The 15,603-nt window shown below is 37.1% G+C and overlaps 1 protein-coding gene across 1 annotated transcript in view; it reads right to left on the bottom strand.

Moving 5' to 3' along the window:
• The window catches only part of VWDE (von Willebrand factor D and EGF domains), a 200,146-nt gene that overhangs the window by 144,670 nt on the left and 39,873 nt on the right, over positions 1-15,603 (bottom strand). Inside the window, exons 11-12 of the mRNA XM_087925528.1 lie at positions 14,611-14,825; positions 7,910-8,733 (exon numbers count right to left, since the gene is read on the bottom strand). Coding sequence (XP_087781654.1) covers positions 7,910-8,733; positions 14,611-14,825 — 1,039 coding nt within the window. The remainder of the gene's footprint in view (positions 1-7,909; positions 8,734-14,610; positions 14,826-15,603) is intronic.

Raw genomic sequence — 15,603 nt, 5'->3', positions numbered from 1 at the left:
AAACTTGTTTTGAATATTTTTTCTTACAGTGCTCATACTTCAGTTGTACGAATTTCACTCTAATACACTTTACTTCCATTTTTTTTATTTCCATCTCCATTTTTCCCCGGGGTTCACTCTTGACCTTTCCAAACCATTGTGGTCCAACATTCAGAACTTTTATCAACATTATTTCCTTCAGTTATTCTCTCAAATTTTCATCATAACCAATCAAACCAATTGTACTCTTAGATTCATTTCTTTGTCATGTGTATACTTAAACAGACTTACGCTTCATGCATTTGAAACAGGTTGCTATTCTAACTTATTCCTGATTTTTTGGGCCAGTGGGTTTTTCTGTACCCTCTCATTTAATTCCTATCAACCCATTCATTTCACCCCTCAAAATTTTCATCCCAATCACATTAATTCAGAATGCTGCATATTTTCCCCATATCTGTCTTTGGTTCTTTCATTCACAACATGTGAATGTAGCAAGCATCTACTTACATTAGAACTTCTGGTCACGATCATAATTCGTTTCATAGCTTTGGTGATTTCTTCATCTTATAATGTTTCATCTTCAGGAATTTCTGGGTCAGAGGTCATGTTTGATCACCACCCGAGTATGTGTTCATGACCAGATTAAAAAAAAATGTGAATCTTTGGGTTAGAATCTGATTTGGTCATGGTCAGGAGTGTTCGTGACCAGAGATTCTACTGTATTTCCAATTTTTGCAATAACTACATTCATACACACTCACACAATCTAGTTGACATCAGATCATACTTTTGATAAACATTCTAGCATTCAATAATAATTGAAACTATATAGTTATCTGCATATATTCCTCAAATCCATTGTGTACACTCTGACCACTTTCAATCAGATGTGTTAACTTCTCTCTTTCGCTTTGCTCACAAGCAATGTAGCTTTATTTATTTAGTCATTCCACATATTGCTCTATATTCTAAGTGACAATTTCCATGCATTATGTTCATCAATAGATGAGCCATAAATATTGACCTCCATTGCCCATCATGGTTTTGGTCAACATTTTGTAAAACTTTTTAATAACATAGAGAAGATGTAGACTAGATAATCTAGATTTGGATTCATAGATGTGTAATATGTTTCCTTCCATGTTAATCATAAGAATAATGCCAGTCAGTTTTGGTATATTTTGGCCAGTATGCCATAATTATAACCAAGGCCCATGTACGTTTATTCTACTCTGTACAAGTTAGGATCTCTAATCTATTGGGAATTGTGTATTTCCTTATAATTAATGTTTTTGTATTTTTTTTTCTTTTTCTGCAGCAGAGAGAGGGAGAAATGAAAAATGATGTCAGTGAGTGGTCTTCATAACATTTTCTTTATGGAAAAATAATGGGTAATTTCATGTGTATTATACAAAATGGAAAAAGCAAATGCTAAAGGTTTCCCATGTTATTTTGACTTTTTGTAATTGCTGCTGCATATCATCTTGATTTTGTTTTGTAGTGATATTTCTGATTATTTCAAAGGAGAGAAGTGTCAGTGTATGTGGTATGTATGCATGTGTGGGGGGGGGTTATGTATGTCTATATGAGCATATGACATTTGTGTCAGTTTTTCTTAGCCTGATTCTCAACTAGCTGACGGACTCTATCTCATATCTTGAAAACCCCTGAGGCATGATGTTCTCAGAAAAATAATTTAAGATTGCAATCACAAATGCAACTTTCTGGAAATAAGTTGTATTGGTATCAATTGGATTTTCCTCCAAGTAAATATGCTTTGGGACTGAAGTGTTAGTGGTCATTTTGCAAAAGAATGTCAAAACATTTAAAAAAAAGTAGCTACAAAAGTTGAAATCGCTTTTGTTATTGATTGTAGTAACTAATTCAGAGTTATTACAACTGATATGTTTACACTACTATGGTAATACTTATATGTACATTAACAATATAATATGTTATGTCTTTAAAAATGTTGGGCTCAGGTAAACCATACATTATGTATGAATAGATATAAATGTTATATAAATTTGGGATGTTTTTAGCCACTATGACTTATATATAATGCTAATAGAAATATAAAGGTTTGCAATAGTGGTGAATATCTGTAGCTTAGGTGTAGGATGAGGGTGGAGATTCATTCTCTGAGCTTGTGGGTTGGCTTCTGAATGTTTCGTTACCAGGCTAGGTAACATTTGGGGAAAATTCCCTAAATTCCATTGACAATATTACCTAGCCTGGTAATGAAACATCCAGAAATGAACCTACAAGCTTGGAGAATGAACCTCCACCCTCAAAGAGAAAGGCACTGGTCTACTAGTGCCAGCTCATACTCATTTGTGAGAGTCGATTGTTACATTTTTAGGACTTTTGAAAGTGAGTTGTTAAACATAAAGGTAAAAATAGAGGTTCCCCTTGCACATATGTGCTAGTTGTTTCCAGCTGTAGGGGGTGGTGCTCGTCTCCATTACAAAGCCGAAGAGCCATTGCTGTCCGAAGATGTCTCTGTGGTTATGTGGCCGCATGACTAAATGCCAAAGGTGCTTGGAACGCTGTAACCTTCCCATCAAAATGGTTCCTATTTTTCTACTTGCATTGTTGCATACTTTTGAACTCCTAGGTTGGCAGAAGCTGGGACAAGTAACGGGAGTTCACTCCGTTACACGATGCTAGGGATTCGAACCACCAAACTGCCAACCTTTGTGATCAACAAGCTCAGTGTCTTAGTCACTGAGCCACCTCGTCCCTTTGTTAAACATAGTCATTATTAAAAATTAATAATGTTTCCCCCTGCCCTTGTTTTACACATCTCAAACAAACCTGCTTCAAGGCTTGTCAGGCATTAGTAGGCAAGTGAAATGGGGAAGGCATACATACATACAGACAAAAGCATACAACACCACATGAACCTGTTACAATGTCAGTGAATCTTAAGAAAAGCAGGGAATGGTTTTCATAATGAAAGGCAAGGCTATTGTCATTGTGATTGTTATTAACTCTTTTCAGCACTATGTGATTAGCTCATACCCTACACAGCTAAATCGAGCATTGCCTGGCTCTTTTCTGAAATTAGAATTGCTGTCTGCATGTAGAATATGATTTTAAAGTAATCCTTGAATGCTGGATTTTTAATCAGTGGTGTTTGAGTTGGGTGTCTTTTGTCTGATGGCCAATTTTTAAGAACTCTTTTCAGCTTGGCATATTTGCTTAGGTTTATCTGCGATTTTGAGGCTACAAAACATATGTGCTTGACTAGAACTAAATTCAGAAATCAGCATGTGGAGATTTACAGAGTACAAAGGTTTATGTGCCAAGGATTATAAACAGAACTGCTAAATACATCAAATAAAAGTTTTGCAGTCAGTGGTGTATAATTCTTAGGATCAATCTTTTAATTAACATGTGCATTATTAAAATATTTTTTCCAATAAACTGTAGAAAATGGGAGAATCAGGGACAGCCCCTTATAAAATATTTAGGAGGGTGAAAACCAGTGTGCATTATGAAAAGCTTTTCAAATTGTGTTCTACAGTATATACTAAGAGATTTGAAGGGATTCTGAAGAACTAAGGGGAAAAAAAACCTTCACACTCATTCAGGGGTGGGATTCCATTTTTTTAACAACCGGTTCTGTGGGTATGGCTTAGTTGGTGGGCGTGGCTTGGTGGTAATGTGCCTGGCTGGGCGTGGCCAGCTCAACATCACTCACATCGAGCCACGCATCTCCTCTCCTGGCCTCTCGTGACTGTGGGGATGCTGCAATAGTCATAAGTGTGAAAAATGGTTATAAGTCACTTTTTTCAGTGCCATTGTAACTTTGAATGGTCACTCCACACAAGTAAAGGAGGGAACCAGCAAAGGAGGGGAAAAAAACTCCAGAGATGTTCCAGAAACAAGAAGTCTAGTCCTGTCAAGAATGTAATAAGGGTTAACGGAGAGGCAGTTTCTATAAGCAACACCAGAATGTTTCCTTCCTGTGTTCCTTACAGGATTAGGCCAGTAATTTCTTCTAACAACTGGTTCTCCGAACTGCTTAGAATGTTAACAACCGGTTCTAGCGAATAGGTGTGAACCTGTAGAATCCCACCCCTGCACCCATTCAGCCATCTGCTTCTGTCTTGATAACTACTCTTTCTCTCTTGCTTGCAAGCAGCAAGCATTTTGCAAGCAGCCCAGTCAGGAGATGAGTGGCTATCTTTTCTTTGCCACATGCAAACACACGAAAGCTGACTCTTTGCTTGCCCTCAAGCTCTGACAACATTTCTAACTGTGCAACCACTATCAAACTGTGTCTCTTCCTCCCTCTTCAGTTTCTACACTACTTGAATGTATGCAAATATTGTACATGTTCCCCCGAGGTATGCTTAATAATCATGGCACCATCCTCTGCACATCTCCTTAGAAATAAGTCCCATTGATCTGGGTGGGAATTAATAAAGAAATGTTAGATTGCATTGCTTGGCTGCTGTACCTGTATGCCTTGAATCCCTTCAGAGTGGGAATCAGATTTGCAAAGGCAGACAAACAGGCAGAAAATAGGTGCCTCCGCCTGGCACTCATGGGGAAAAAAATATCCAATTTTAATTTCACTTTGTTAATCCATCACTATTGTCTATTGTCTATGTTATTATGCTGTATATCATGTTATGTGCAACTGTCTATTGACATGTCTAAGAAAGGGATTATTCTAAGTGATATCTCAAATCGTGACTTTCCTACATAATTTTTCAACTTCACAATATAAAATTGTCATGCCCATCCTAGATATCTGTCTCTCAGCATATGCATATTGTGTTTGTTTTGCTTTTTGATTAGACTTAATAAATATCTATGTATGTGAACATTTTTTCAGACATGGAACATTGGCTACAAACTGGTACAATTGCATACCGTATTGAAGCAGGTGAAAACAGAAAAAGGGAAACAAATTGCAGTGCTGTAATTGGAACATCCATTTTTGTGAAATAAGTTTAACATATACATTTGCATAAATAAATTCCAAGTAGCACAAGTTTTATTTTACTGCCAATTTGCCATCGCTACTACTTTTGTCTCTTCATCGGGATTAAACAAAAATCTTTCAAAATTTAAATAAAAAACCCTAACAGGTTCCATGGTTAGAACAAGTTTACAATAACTTCTATAAGTTATAGACATTCTACAAGAACATCTATAAATGTTGTGAATGAACTACAAAATGGCAGAGTAATTAAATATAAGTAAGGATACAAATAAGTAATTGTACAGTGACATACTTTAGTATAATTAATACCAAAATTACAAAGCGCCCTATTGATGACAGTGGTCAATTTAGATAGTTACTTTGTCTTTTTATCACAGTCTAAATATAAATTCATTCAGTTGTTATTCAAACTACTATTTTTCCTTCATTTTAAGATTATACTCAATGTTTTAGTTATGAGACCAATTAAAAGTCTCCAAACAGATTAACATTTAATATTTTTCAGTCATTTTCTGAAGTGCCATCTGTACAATTGAGCCCATTAATTCTCCTCTCTGCCCCTCTTCCCTTGGCAAATTTTCTCCTGGCAAAAGTCACTGATGACCTCATTCTCCAAGGTTATCTCTTTGGTTGTCTGCACATATTCAGCAGTCTTACATGAATGCTGAGAGCATAGCATTGCCCTCTTATTAGTTGTCGGGTCCAATTCAAGGTACTAGTTATTGACTTAAAAGCCATTTATGATTTGCATCTGTGTCTTGGACTGAGTTTCTCCACCACATATTGCTGCTCCATGTGATCCAAAGGGAAGGTATTCAGAGCCTCTCTATTTCATGAGAGGTGAGGGGGATTGAGTGTTGGCCCTTTGAGATACTCCATACAAGAAGCATCAACCATAAGAACTAGCACTACCTTTATTATATGGTTACAATAACAGATTCTTGCAAGTCCAAAAGTCCTTCTCCCCTCCTTTATTTTTACTTTCCAGAAAACTAGGGAGGTTCCTTTCTCAGGTGCTTCCCATGCCCTGTTTCCTTCTCTAGGCTGAAATATCTTTTGCATAATAGTTGTCTAGGTTGCAACTCTTCCTCCTGTCTCCCAAGGTCATTCTCATATACCATCATATTGAGGGACATGGTGTCAGATGCCAGGGAAATCAGAAGATCCAAGCAAATCAAATGCTTATAAAGTTTTATTGCAAGCTTAAGCTCTCTGCAAGAATCAGAACTACTAATGGCCAGAGCAAATTAGAGGTACACAAGAGTCAAATGTATTCAAGGTGGGCTGGGCTTAGATCTTGTGGGTACGAAGGAACTCATGACTGATGATGCATTTGACCCCTCCCTCTGGGTCAGCCTGTTCATTTCCTACACAAGGATGCACCATCTCATTGATGGCTTTCACTCTCTAGAATAGGAGTCTCCAACCTTGGCAACTTTAAAGACTTGTGGACTTCAACTCCCATAATTACTCAGCCAGTTTTGCTGAGGAATTCTGGGAATTGAAGTCCACAAGTCTTAAAGTTGCCAAGGTTGGAGACCTCTGCTCTAGAACAGTGGTCTCCAACCGGTGGGCTGCAGCCCACTGGTGGGCCGTGAGAAAATTTTGGTGGGCCGCAGAGAAATGTCACCCCTGGAGCACCTCCCCCACAAAGCAATTAATCCAGGCTGTGCAGAAACACAAGGCTGCTCAGCCCACATGGCCCACAGGAACCCTCCCCACCCACTCACTCCTTACCCAGTAAACTTGCCTGCTAAATTGCTATTTTTTCTTTTTCCGACCATCATCTGCTCTGCTGTGCTGGGAGATTTAGATTAGTTAGGAAGCAGGAAATGGTTGGATTTCTTGCTTTCTAGCTAGTCTTTAGATCTTCGGCTCAGCACAGCTGAACCTCCCTTAGGACTGAAGGTTTGCTTGCAAGCAAATTCAGTGCAGACTCATGGCAAGCAAATTTGAGAGACTGAGCTAGCCGATGGCAGATAGATAGATCACTGAATGATTCTGTGAGCAACTCAATCTGCCTGCTTTGCCTGATTTTGGGTAAAAGTTGCTCTTTTTTGTAAAAAAACCAATATTTATATAAATATTTATAATATTTACATACAAGCCATGCCCTGCCAGTCACATGACCAAGCCACACCCACAAATTAGGACATGCCCACAGAACCGGTTAGTGGTCCCTGGGATCTCAAATTATGAGTTTGGTGGTCCCTGAGGTCCAAAAGGTTGGCAACCCCTGCTCTAGAATACCCTGTCATATTAGGAATACCCCCAAATGCTATACTTTTAAGAAAGTTTTTAAAAGTTTGCTATTCCAATAAGCTGGTATGGTATAAAATTTACCTGAGTTAACTAGGTTCAATTGTGTTTTGATTCTTCTGTAAACTACTTTGACACTTTTGATGCAGTGGGCTTTCTGTAAAAATTGTATAAACAAACTACAAATTCTAAACCTTCTTGCATTAACATAATACTTTTGTCAGACTTATATTTCCATTGGTATGTAGATGACAAGACTAAAACAAAATTCCATAAAGCCAATTTGTTTAAAGGAACCATCTCACCCATTTTTACCAATTAGCTAAAGTGAAAACAAAACTTAGCCCAGGGGTCTCCAAACTTGGCCACTTTACGACTTGTGGACTTCACTCGCTGGAGAATTCTGGGAGTTGAAGTCCACAAGTCTTAAAGTTACCAAGTTTGGAGACACCTTACATAGCCAAACATACTATAAAGTTCTACAAATAATCAACCAGTTACTGTAATAATTTATCAAAGTAAAAACCTATGTATTGGTTTATCAAGTACTGTATCTTAATTAGTGGTACTGTTTGACTGCAGATATTCATTCCATTTATTCAATGCTACTAAATAATAAGAGTTGCCTCACACTGTGAGATGGGTAGCATATAAATATAGTAAAGAAATAAATAAGATGATTAAGAGGAAATAGAATATTTTACTTACCATTGGCAATCCTACAGTCATAGGAGCTGTAGCCTTCAAAACATTGACACCCCCTTATGGTGCACTGTCCATGGCCATTACAGAGATTGGGACATCTCAGCGCTGTAATAATTTTGTGATGGATAGCAGGTATCTCATATGTGGAATGAAAATATTCAGTTACATTTTCTAAAAGGACCTTTTTTTCACAGATGTTTTCCAAAAACGGAATAAGTAATTCCCCCCATTTGAGATCATCCTTAATCTGCACATCTGAAAGACACATTTCAACGGCCACATCGAGTTGGATGCCAAGAAATCCTTTGCAAGCTGAGCCAATCGCAGAATGTTCAAGCAATGCCTTACAATGTGTTAAGACTTCAGCTGAGGTTAGGCCACTTGGAGTTGGCCATGTAGCCTGAACTTCAGGCCACTTTCCTTCAAAATAATCTTCTGGGAAAAAATATGAAAAACTTTCCAAGTCAGTTGGACTTTGGAAAGAGGAAATAGGTGAATAGTCCAAAGACCCTTGCCTTTTTTCTCTTTGGAGATCTTCCCAATGATTAGAGATACTACCAGCACTTTGCTCATCGTTTAATAAAGGATCTGTTTTCAAGTGAATGACATAATCTGATGTGACATCTAGATATGGAATTATGGAAGTGTAATATATTTTCTCATCATAGCAATCCAAAGATTGGGCGGGAGGATCCCAAAAAGTATGCAGAGAATTTAAAGGTTGCAAGTATGGTTCAGGCTTCTTCTGACATAAACAGAAACTTTCCGTCTTCTGCCATTTTGAGGAGGACGGAATTTGGTCAAACAAGCTCATCCCTGGAGCTATCCTGATAAAATAGAATAATAGGTAAAACAGTTAACATGCCTCACACTAATACAAATCCTTAGGTTTCTTTAAAAAAACAAATTAAGATGTACAGCAATATGGTGAACTACAAACAATAGGAATATAAACCCTAACCCTAGCAACAAGAGATTATTCTTTTTAATGGCTAACAACCTCTGTCTGTTTTGCATAGCCTCTAATCTGCCAAGCAAATTCTGTTTACCAATCAAGAGGTGCAGTATGTCAAAGACCGATGAAGGTTTCCACTGCAACCATCGGTCTTTTCAGCAATGCAAGCAGCAGAGATGTAAACCTTAGTTCCAAAGGTCATGCCTTCCTTTTCACATAGGCAGATTTTCTCAGAATATAAACTTGGATTGACAATTTTTTTTAAAGAAAAAACCTTTTTGTGACACTATAGTCTCTATTTCACTGGGTGGAACTGAGCATCAATTAACCGGATGCCCTTCCTGATGCCTATGTGGAGTTTGCAGCAGATATTTTCTCTTTGTGTCGTAGGGGAGAAACATCTACCACTACTTAGGACCAAACATTCCACCTTCTGAGTGGGAGGTGAGAGCATCTTCATCTCTAGGCCATATGTATTTTGTACAAACTCAACATGATCCCTTCACCCCACCCACCCATGCTCTGCTTTTGGGGAGCACTATACTTTCGGTTGCAAAGCAACCAGACTAGAATGCATAAGGAGTTCAGCTTTAATCTGAATTTTTTTAATGAAATATTGCCTCCTCTTGGGTAATTCGTGTAGAAAGAACTAGAGTACAATTTTGCAATCCAACCAAGTACTTTATAGTGATTTCTGCTTTAAGAAAATGAAGACTTGGTGCCCTGCACTTTCTTCCCAACAGATTAAATAACCTTGCAATTACTTAGAGAATATAGAATATTACTTAGAGAATATAAACTAAACTCCTGCCAGGGTCTAAGAAATTTATCACAAATATGCACCTGACCTACAACCAGGAAATCTAAAACATGTTTCATTATTGAATAGAATATTATGGGTGAAATTACCATTTTATACAGCAATTGAATACACCTTTGCAAATTATTATTTGCTTGGATAGATATATCCATAGATTAATAAATTGCAACCAAGAAATTTAGCATTTAAAATTGCTTAGAATTTATGAAACACATATTAGGTGCTTGAAGAAAAAAGGAAAGGAGAGAATTTATTCAAGCAACATGCAACACTTTTTGAAGGACTGAATTCAGTCTCTTTTCAGCAACTCATCCACAGAATAATCAAGTCTTTTGTTTACATTATTTTTAACAACCAAGTGCAGATAGTGTCAAATTGCATAGCAACAATCAAAACTCCTGCTTTTTCTGTGGGTTTCTGACATCTTGGCACTTGACAGATCAGGTGCATTATCATCCTCACACACCACTTCTTGTTGGCCCACAGGTGGCAAATTTATCAGTTTAGCAGCTTCCTTTGACAGGTATTTTCTCTAGCTGGCTACAGATAATAGGAAAGTACAGATTAATGATCTTGGAAATATTAGGTGATGCATACTCCAGTGACTAAGAGGCAAAAATATACATTCACCTACAATGATTTTCATACACAAATATATTCTGGCAAAATGACAGTGTTGAACTTTATCAACAGGGTTTTAAAATTCATCTGGAAAAGTAACTGCTGCTGAATGTTTTAAAAAAACTGAGTAGAAAAAAAGTTCATAGATGGTATTGATATAAGATGATATTCTGAATATTTGATAACATTTGTCTCTGGGCAGGTTTTTACCCTCTCCCTTAGGAAAACAACTATCATCATGAAGCAGAATGGACAGTTACCAGAAAAGTATTCTTATAATCAGCAGAAGTTTCTTAGCTTATATCGCAAATATTATAGAAGTTGCTTAATATGATAATGTGAAAACCAGAAAATTGCTGAATCTAAGTCTAAGAATAATGACCTATGAACTAGATATGTTCCTGTAAACAGTTAAGTGGCAAGGGTGGGTATGGAAAGTAACAGATGGTGTAAGGTAAGTATTTATATGCTGAATTGTGCAAAATGGCTAATTAGACTTACTTCCCCCTTTTGTGGTATGCTGAGACTGGGAGCTGCATAAAAGTAACCCCTCAGGAATAGCCGGGGGTTCAGAATTTGCCATGCTAATGCTCTGAACCTTTTGCACAAATAAACCTGTATTTTCCTACCCTTCATGGTCTTGTGTCCTGATTTGGAAACAGGATCTGCTGCAACAATCATAAGGAATGTATAGAATTTTACAAAGACAAAGAACATGTTCTGGAAGGAGCAAAACAAGAAATAGGAGTACTTCCCCATAAATGAGAGTGCTTTCAAACTTTCAAGCGTCAGAGTGAAATTTTAAACACTGTCAAATGTTTTATTCTATATTATTCCAAAACATGTTAGCATTTTCCAAAAGAAAAAGAAAATGTCAATACTTATGGGAACAATAGTACATTTTCCAAGCTAACTTCACAATGACTTTCTAAGGCCCTTTCCACATCATTCATTATCCATTCCACTTCTTTTTGACCTTACAATACAAACTTGTGTATCTTGGAAAGGTGAGTCAATCAACCATCATATTTTTCTCTTGCTCCAGAGGAAATGCCATGAAGACTTTTGAGATGCAAAATCTGCATTTTGCAACCTAGATCTGTTATCTCTAGGTCTCCCCATTCCCTCCTGTAAAAAAGATATCATCATATCTTTCAGACTTTCCTCATCCTCTGCAAGGAGCAGTTTGCTGATGCCCTACTAGCAATACAACGCACTACTGGGCTTTTTAAAAATCAATTTTAAAAATCATTATAAAAAACAAAATGTGATGATAGAAGGGAGGGGAAAGGCATCATTTGAACTATTTTTTTTACACTACTATTGGTAAACTTGGGAGAATGTAACACAACTTTGTAGATATTCAGGTGGCATTCAAAACTGCTTGAGAAGATTTGAGGGAAAAGCTGTAGTCATACAGAAACATATTAAATCGGTTTTCATTTTTGTATGTACCTATAACAATTGTAAAACTTATATTGGCTGAAAGGAATGCAACATATCTTCATTAGCAATATTTGAAAACGATATATTTCATACTTGGAGACACTCACTGTGTTCCTTTTGAAAGTGCCCTTGAATGGATTGAACGTAAAATTCACTAAATCCATATTGTACAAATCAGGCCTAATAAATGAACATTTGTACTGAAAGACAGAGTATAGTTGATTTCATAATGATGTTACTCAAGTGCTCCAATTGAATGATGGACCTTCCTTTCTCATTCTAACTCATACTGTATGATGTGAAGTCTTTGCATGTAGACTTAGAAACATGACTGGAGGGGTTTTTTTGTCCTCAAAAGTATCCCAGATTTTGGAGCCCTGGTGTATATATGCAAGTTGTATATTGAACCATATCATCCATCTAACACTTTAGGGGCTGTTAATAATCTGAGAAGGATATCTTAATACAATATATATATATTGCTCTTGTGGTTAAGGCACCAGTTAAAAACATGAGACTGTGAGTTCTATATTAGGCATGAAAGCTGGCTGACTGGCTTTGGACTAGTCTCTGCCTCTCAGCCCAACTATCAGGAAAATAGGAGGAGGAAGTAAAGTATGTTTAAGTATGTTTGCCACCTTGATTTAGGAATAAAAATATGAAGCAGGATAAAAAAAGAAACATAAATAAAATATGCTTCTACAAGTTAGAAAAAAGAATATTTCAGGATAATTTTAAGGATATTAAAAATAGCCAATTACTAACTTCAAGGGCCTTAGGAATGTATCTCATTATGTAAGAATTTATGAGCCAGGAGCCTCAGTTGAGGATTGAAATTCAGTATCCTTTGTGGGAATTTTATATCAAAATATATCCCACACTAAGGATAGGCTCCCCTACAAAACAGCCCCTTTGTACCTCATTTTCTCTGTAGCTATCCCCAGAGACAAACCTCTTTTGGGAATAAATAAATCTCCTTTCCTCCTAGGGTGTCTGGATTTCATTTTGATTCATTCTTGTGCAACCCTCCAGTTGGAACCCCAAATTATTCTTCTAACACCTTGCTGAATAAGCAAATGGGCTGTAGGGATTCAGAACTGTCAGGAACTTCTACAAGTTATTGTCTATATTTTAAGATTACTAGGAGAAGCCCTTTTTACACCATCAAAAGTGACAGCAAGTAAATGGCATGCATTGCATTGCTGAAAAACAGCATTAAGAAAGCTATGATGATAAATTAAATATCTATTCAAGTGTTATCAGGCTGCAAATCTCCCCTTCCTTCTCCATAGAGCCAAGTTATGCCAGGGAATTGTAGTCTCTCTTCAAATTCCCTTCCATGTCACCATCTACATCAGAAATGTCCAACTGACAGCCTATGGGCCACCTGTAGCCCTGAACAGCTAGCAATGCAACCCCACAAGATCATAAACTTTTAACATTATTTATAATACACACACACACGCACGCACGCACACAAAAAATACATTATATATTTTATATGCAGCCCAAGACAACTCCTCTTTAAACAATTTGGGCCAGGCAAGTAAAAAGTTAGATATGCCTGATCTACATGTTATTCTTCAACAAAGGTACAGGATCCTAGTTGAATAGGTTTTAACTTCTTTCTGAATTGAGGTAGTCCTCCCACTCTCTTTTTCTACAAAGAAAGGGAGGCAGTGAGATTTGGGGTTGAAAAAGATACTCAGTGCTTTGGCTAATGTCTGGGAATTTTATATTCACACAGACTTGTGAAACAGCAAGAAATATTGCAACAATATGTCTTCCACCTTTTCAAAATGTAAATTCTACTATCATCTAACAGAGGTCAATACACACACACATATATACATAAAGAAATGTTGATATATAGGAAACATTACTTGCAAGTTATCTGGATGAGAATATTAGTGACTCAAACAAGAAGTATTCTAGAAAAGACATTTGATGACAGACCAATAAAGCCAAACAGAATTCAGAAAAGAAAATATACAGTTAATTTGATGGACAGCATTTTACATTCTTATCCTGACTGGTAAATATTCATACATAATTTTGATAACTGGAGACCCAAGGAGGGATATAAAATGAAGAATGCTGGAATCATAGATTCCTTGCTTTTTAGACAAGCAAATATCCAGAAAGTGATGAAAATATGATAGAGGACAATGCACAAATATTGGAAGCAAAATTGTATCTATGTCCATTAATCACAGGGAAATATAGTATATTGATAAATGTGTTTGATACCTGAATACTTCATGATTTATGATGACATTTTCTCAAGTAAATACAGGCATGAACTACTGAGTAAATACTAGGAAGATTATAGTTCATGCTGAAACTACTTTAATGAACCAAAAGTGACAGGCAAATCCTTTACAAGTTTTGATTAATAAATACAATAATTGATCATGTGTAAATGTGCCATGATAAATAAACTTGATAATTGTTTTATATTATTTTTGCTAATTAGAACATTAGAACAGAATTACATTTGGGGGAGGGGACAAAGAGAATGATTTAAAGACATAAAGACTCCAAGAAGACATTAAACCCTCAGATTAAATGTGGTAGGCTGCTTCAAAAACATTACATGTGCTTGGTAAACTGCTAAGCTAGTTACTTAACTGAAAAAGGCCTACAATAGGATAGACGTCTTCCATCATGGTTCCAAAGTTTATACTGAAGGTTCAAAACACATTTTTAGTGATATAGTCTGAAGGTCCCTGCTAGAACTTTTGTCAAGGTAGAACAGAACTCTTGCGCACATCACTGCAGAAGCACACTACTGAGTTTATATAGAATGTTTTTATAATGATGGCTCATTTTTTGGTGCATCCTTTGCCACTTAAATCTCACCTCCAAGCTTCTATGAAGTTCTCCTCCATTGTGCTATTCTGGTGAGAAGGTAAAGAGCTCCCATCAGCCCCGTGGAAGTCATTCTGACTATTTCTGTCAAAAGTACCACATAAACCTCTGGTTCTGTTAAAGTCACTACTTGGTGCCCTTACTGTCAAACTCATTCCCCAGTCATTAAGATCAACTCGAACAAAAGCTCCTGAATGGAACAAGATCTGGAAAAACAGAAAAATCTGGTGAATGGAAATTTTTATGGATGCATTTATTTTCTACCTGAATCTATCTATCTATCTATCTATCTATCTATCTATCTATCTATCTATCTATCTATCTATCTATCTATCGTATTGATATGGACACACAGTCATTTTCAGTGACTCTGGTTAATATAAAGAATTAAAAAAAACACTACCCCCCCCCCAAATAATTAAATAACCCTTTCTCTACTAAAAGTGAAAATAAACAAAGATACCTTCCCTGCCTTTCTTACTAGCCAGCAGAAATGAAAGCTCTGCAGATTATACTCCTAGGATCCAGTTCTCTGGGCTAAAGAATATCTATACCAGGGATGTCAAACTCGATTTCATTGACAGTCACATCAGGGTTGTGTTTTACCTTGGGGCGGGGGAAGGTGGGTGTGGCTAGGGTTGGCATGGCCAACATGACATCACTTGTGTGTGTGGTGGGGTGCCTGTGGTGGCCCGAGCACTCTATCAGAAAAAACAGGCTCCCAAGCTCCATTTTTGGCTGGGACACTGTCCTGCAACCCTCTACCAGTGAAAACAGAGCTTGGGAGGGCCACACACAGACCTCACAAGCTCAGTTTTCACTGGCAGAGGCACTGTGGATCAGTCCTTCACAATTTCCAGGGCAGCCTCGTGGGCCAAATCTAAGCATCCTGTGGGCCAAATCCAGCCCCTGGGCCTCAAGTTTGATACCCCTGGTTTATGCAGTAGTAGTACCCCAATGTATATCCAAATGTTTAGATTTTTT

The sequence above is a fragment of the Pseudonaja textilis genome, chromosome 1 (assembly GCF_049901715.1).
Source record: "Pseudonaja textilis isolate UNSWEBS1 chromosome 1, rPseTex1.2, whole genome shotgun sequence".
Taxonomy (NCBI): domain Eukaryota; kingdom Metazoa; phylum Chordata; class Lepidosauria; order Squamata; family Elapidae; genus Pseudonaja; species Pseudonaja textilis.
Note: the sequence above shows the minus strand (reverse complement) of the source record. Positions and strands in the feature narration are given on the sequence as shown.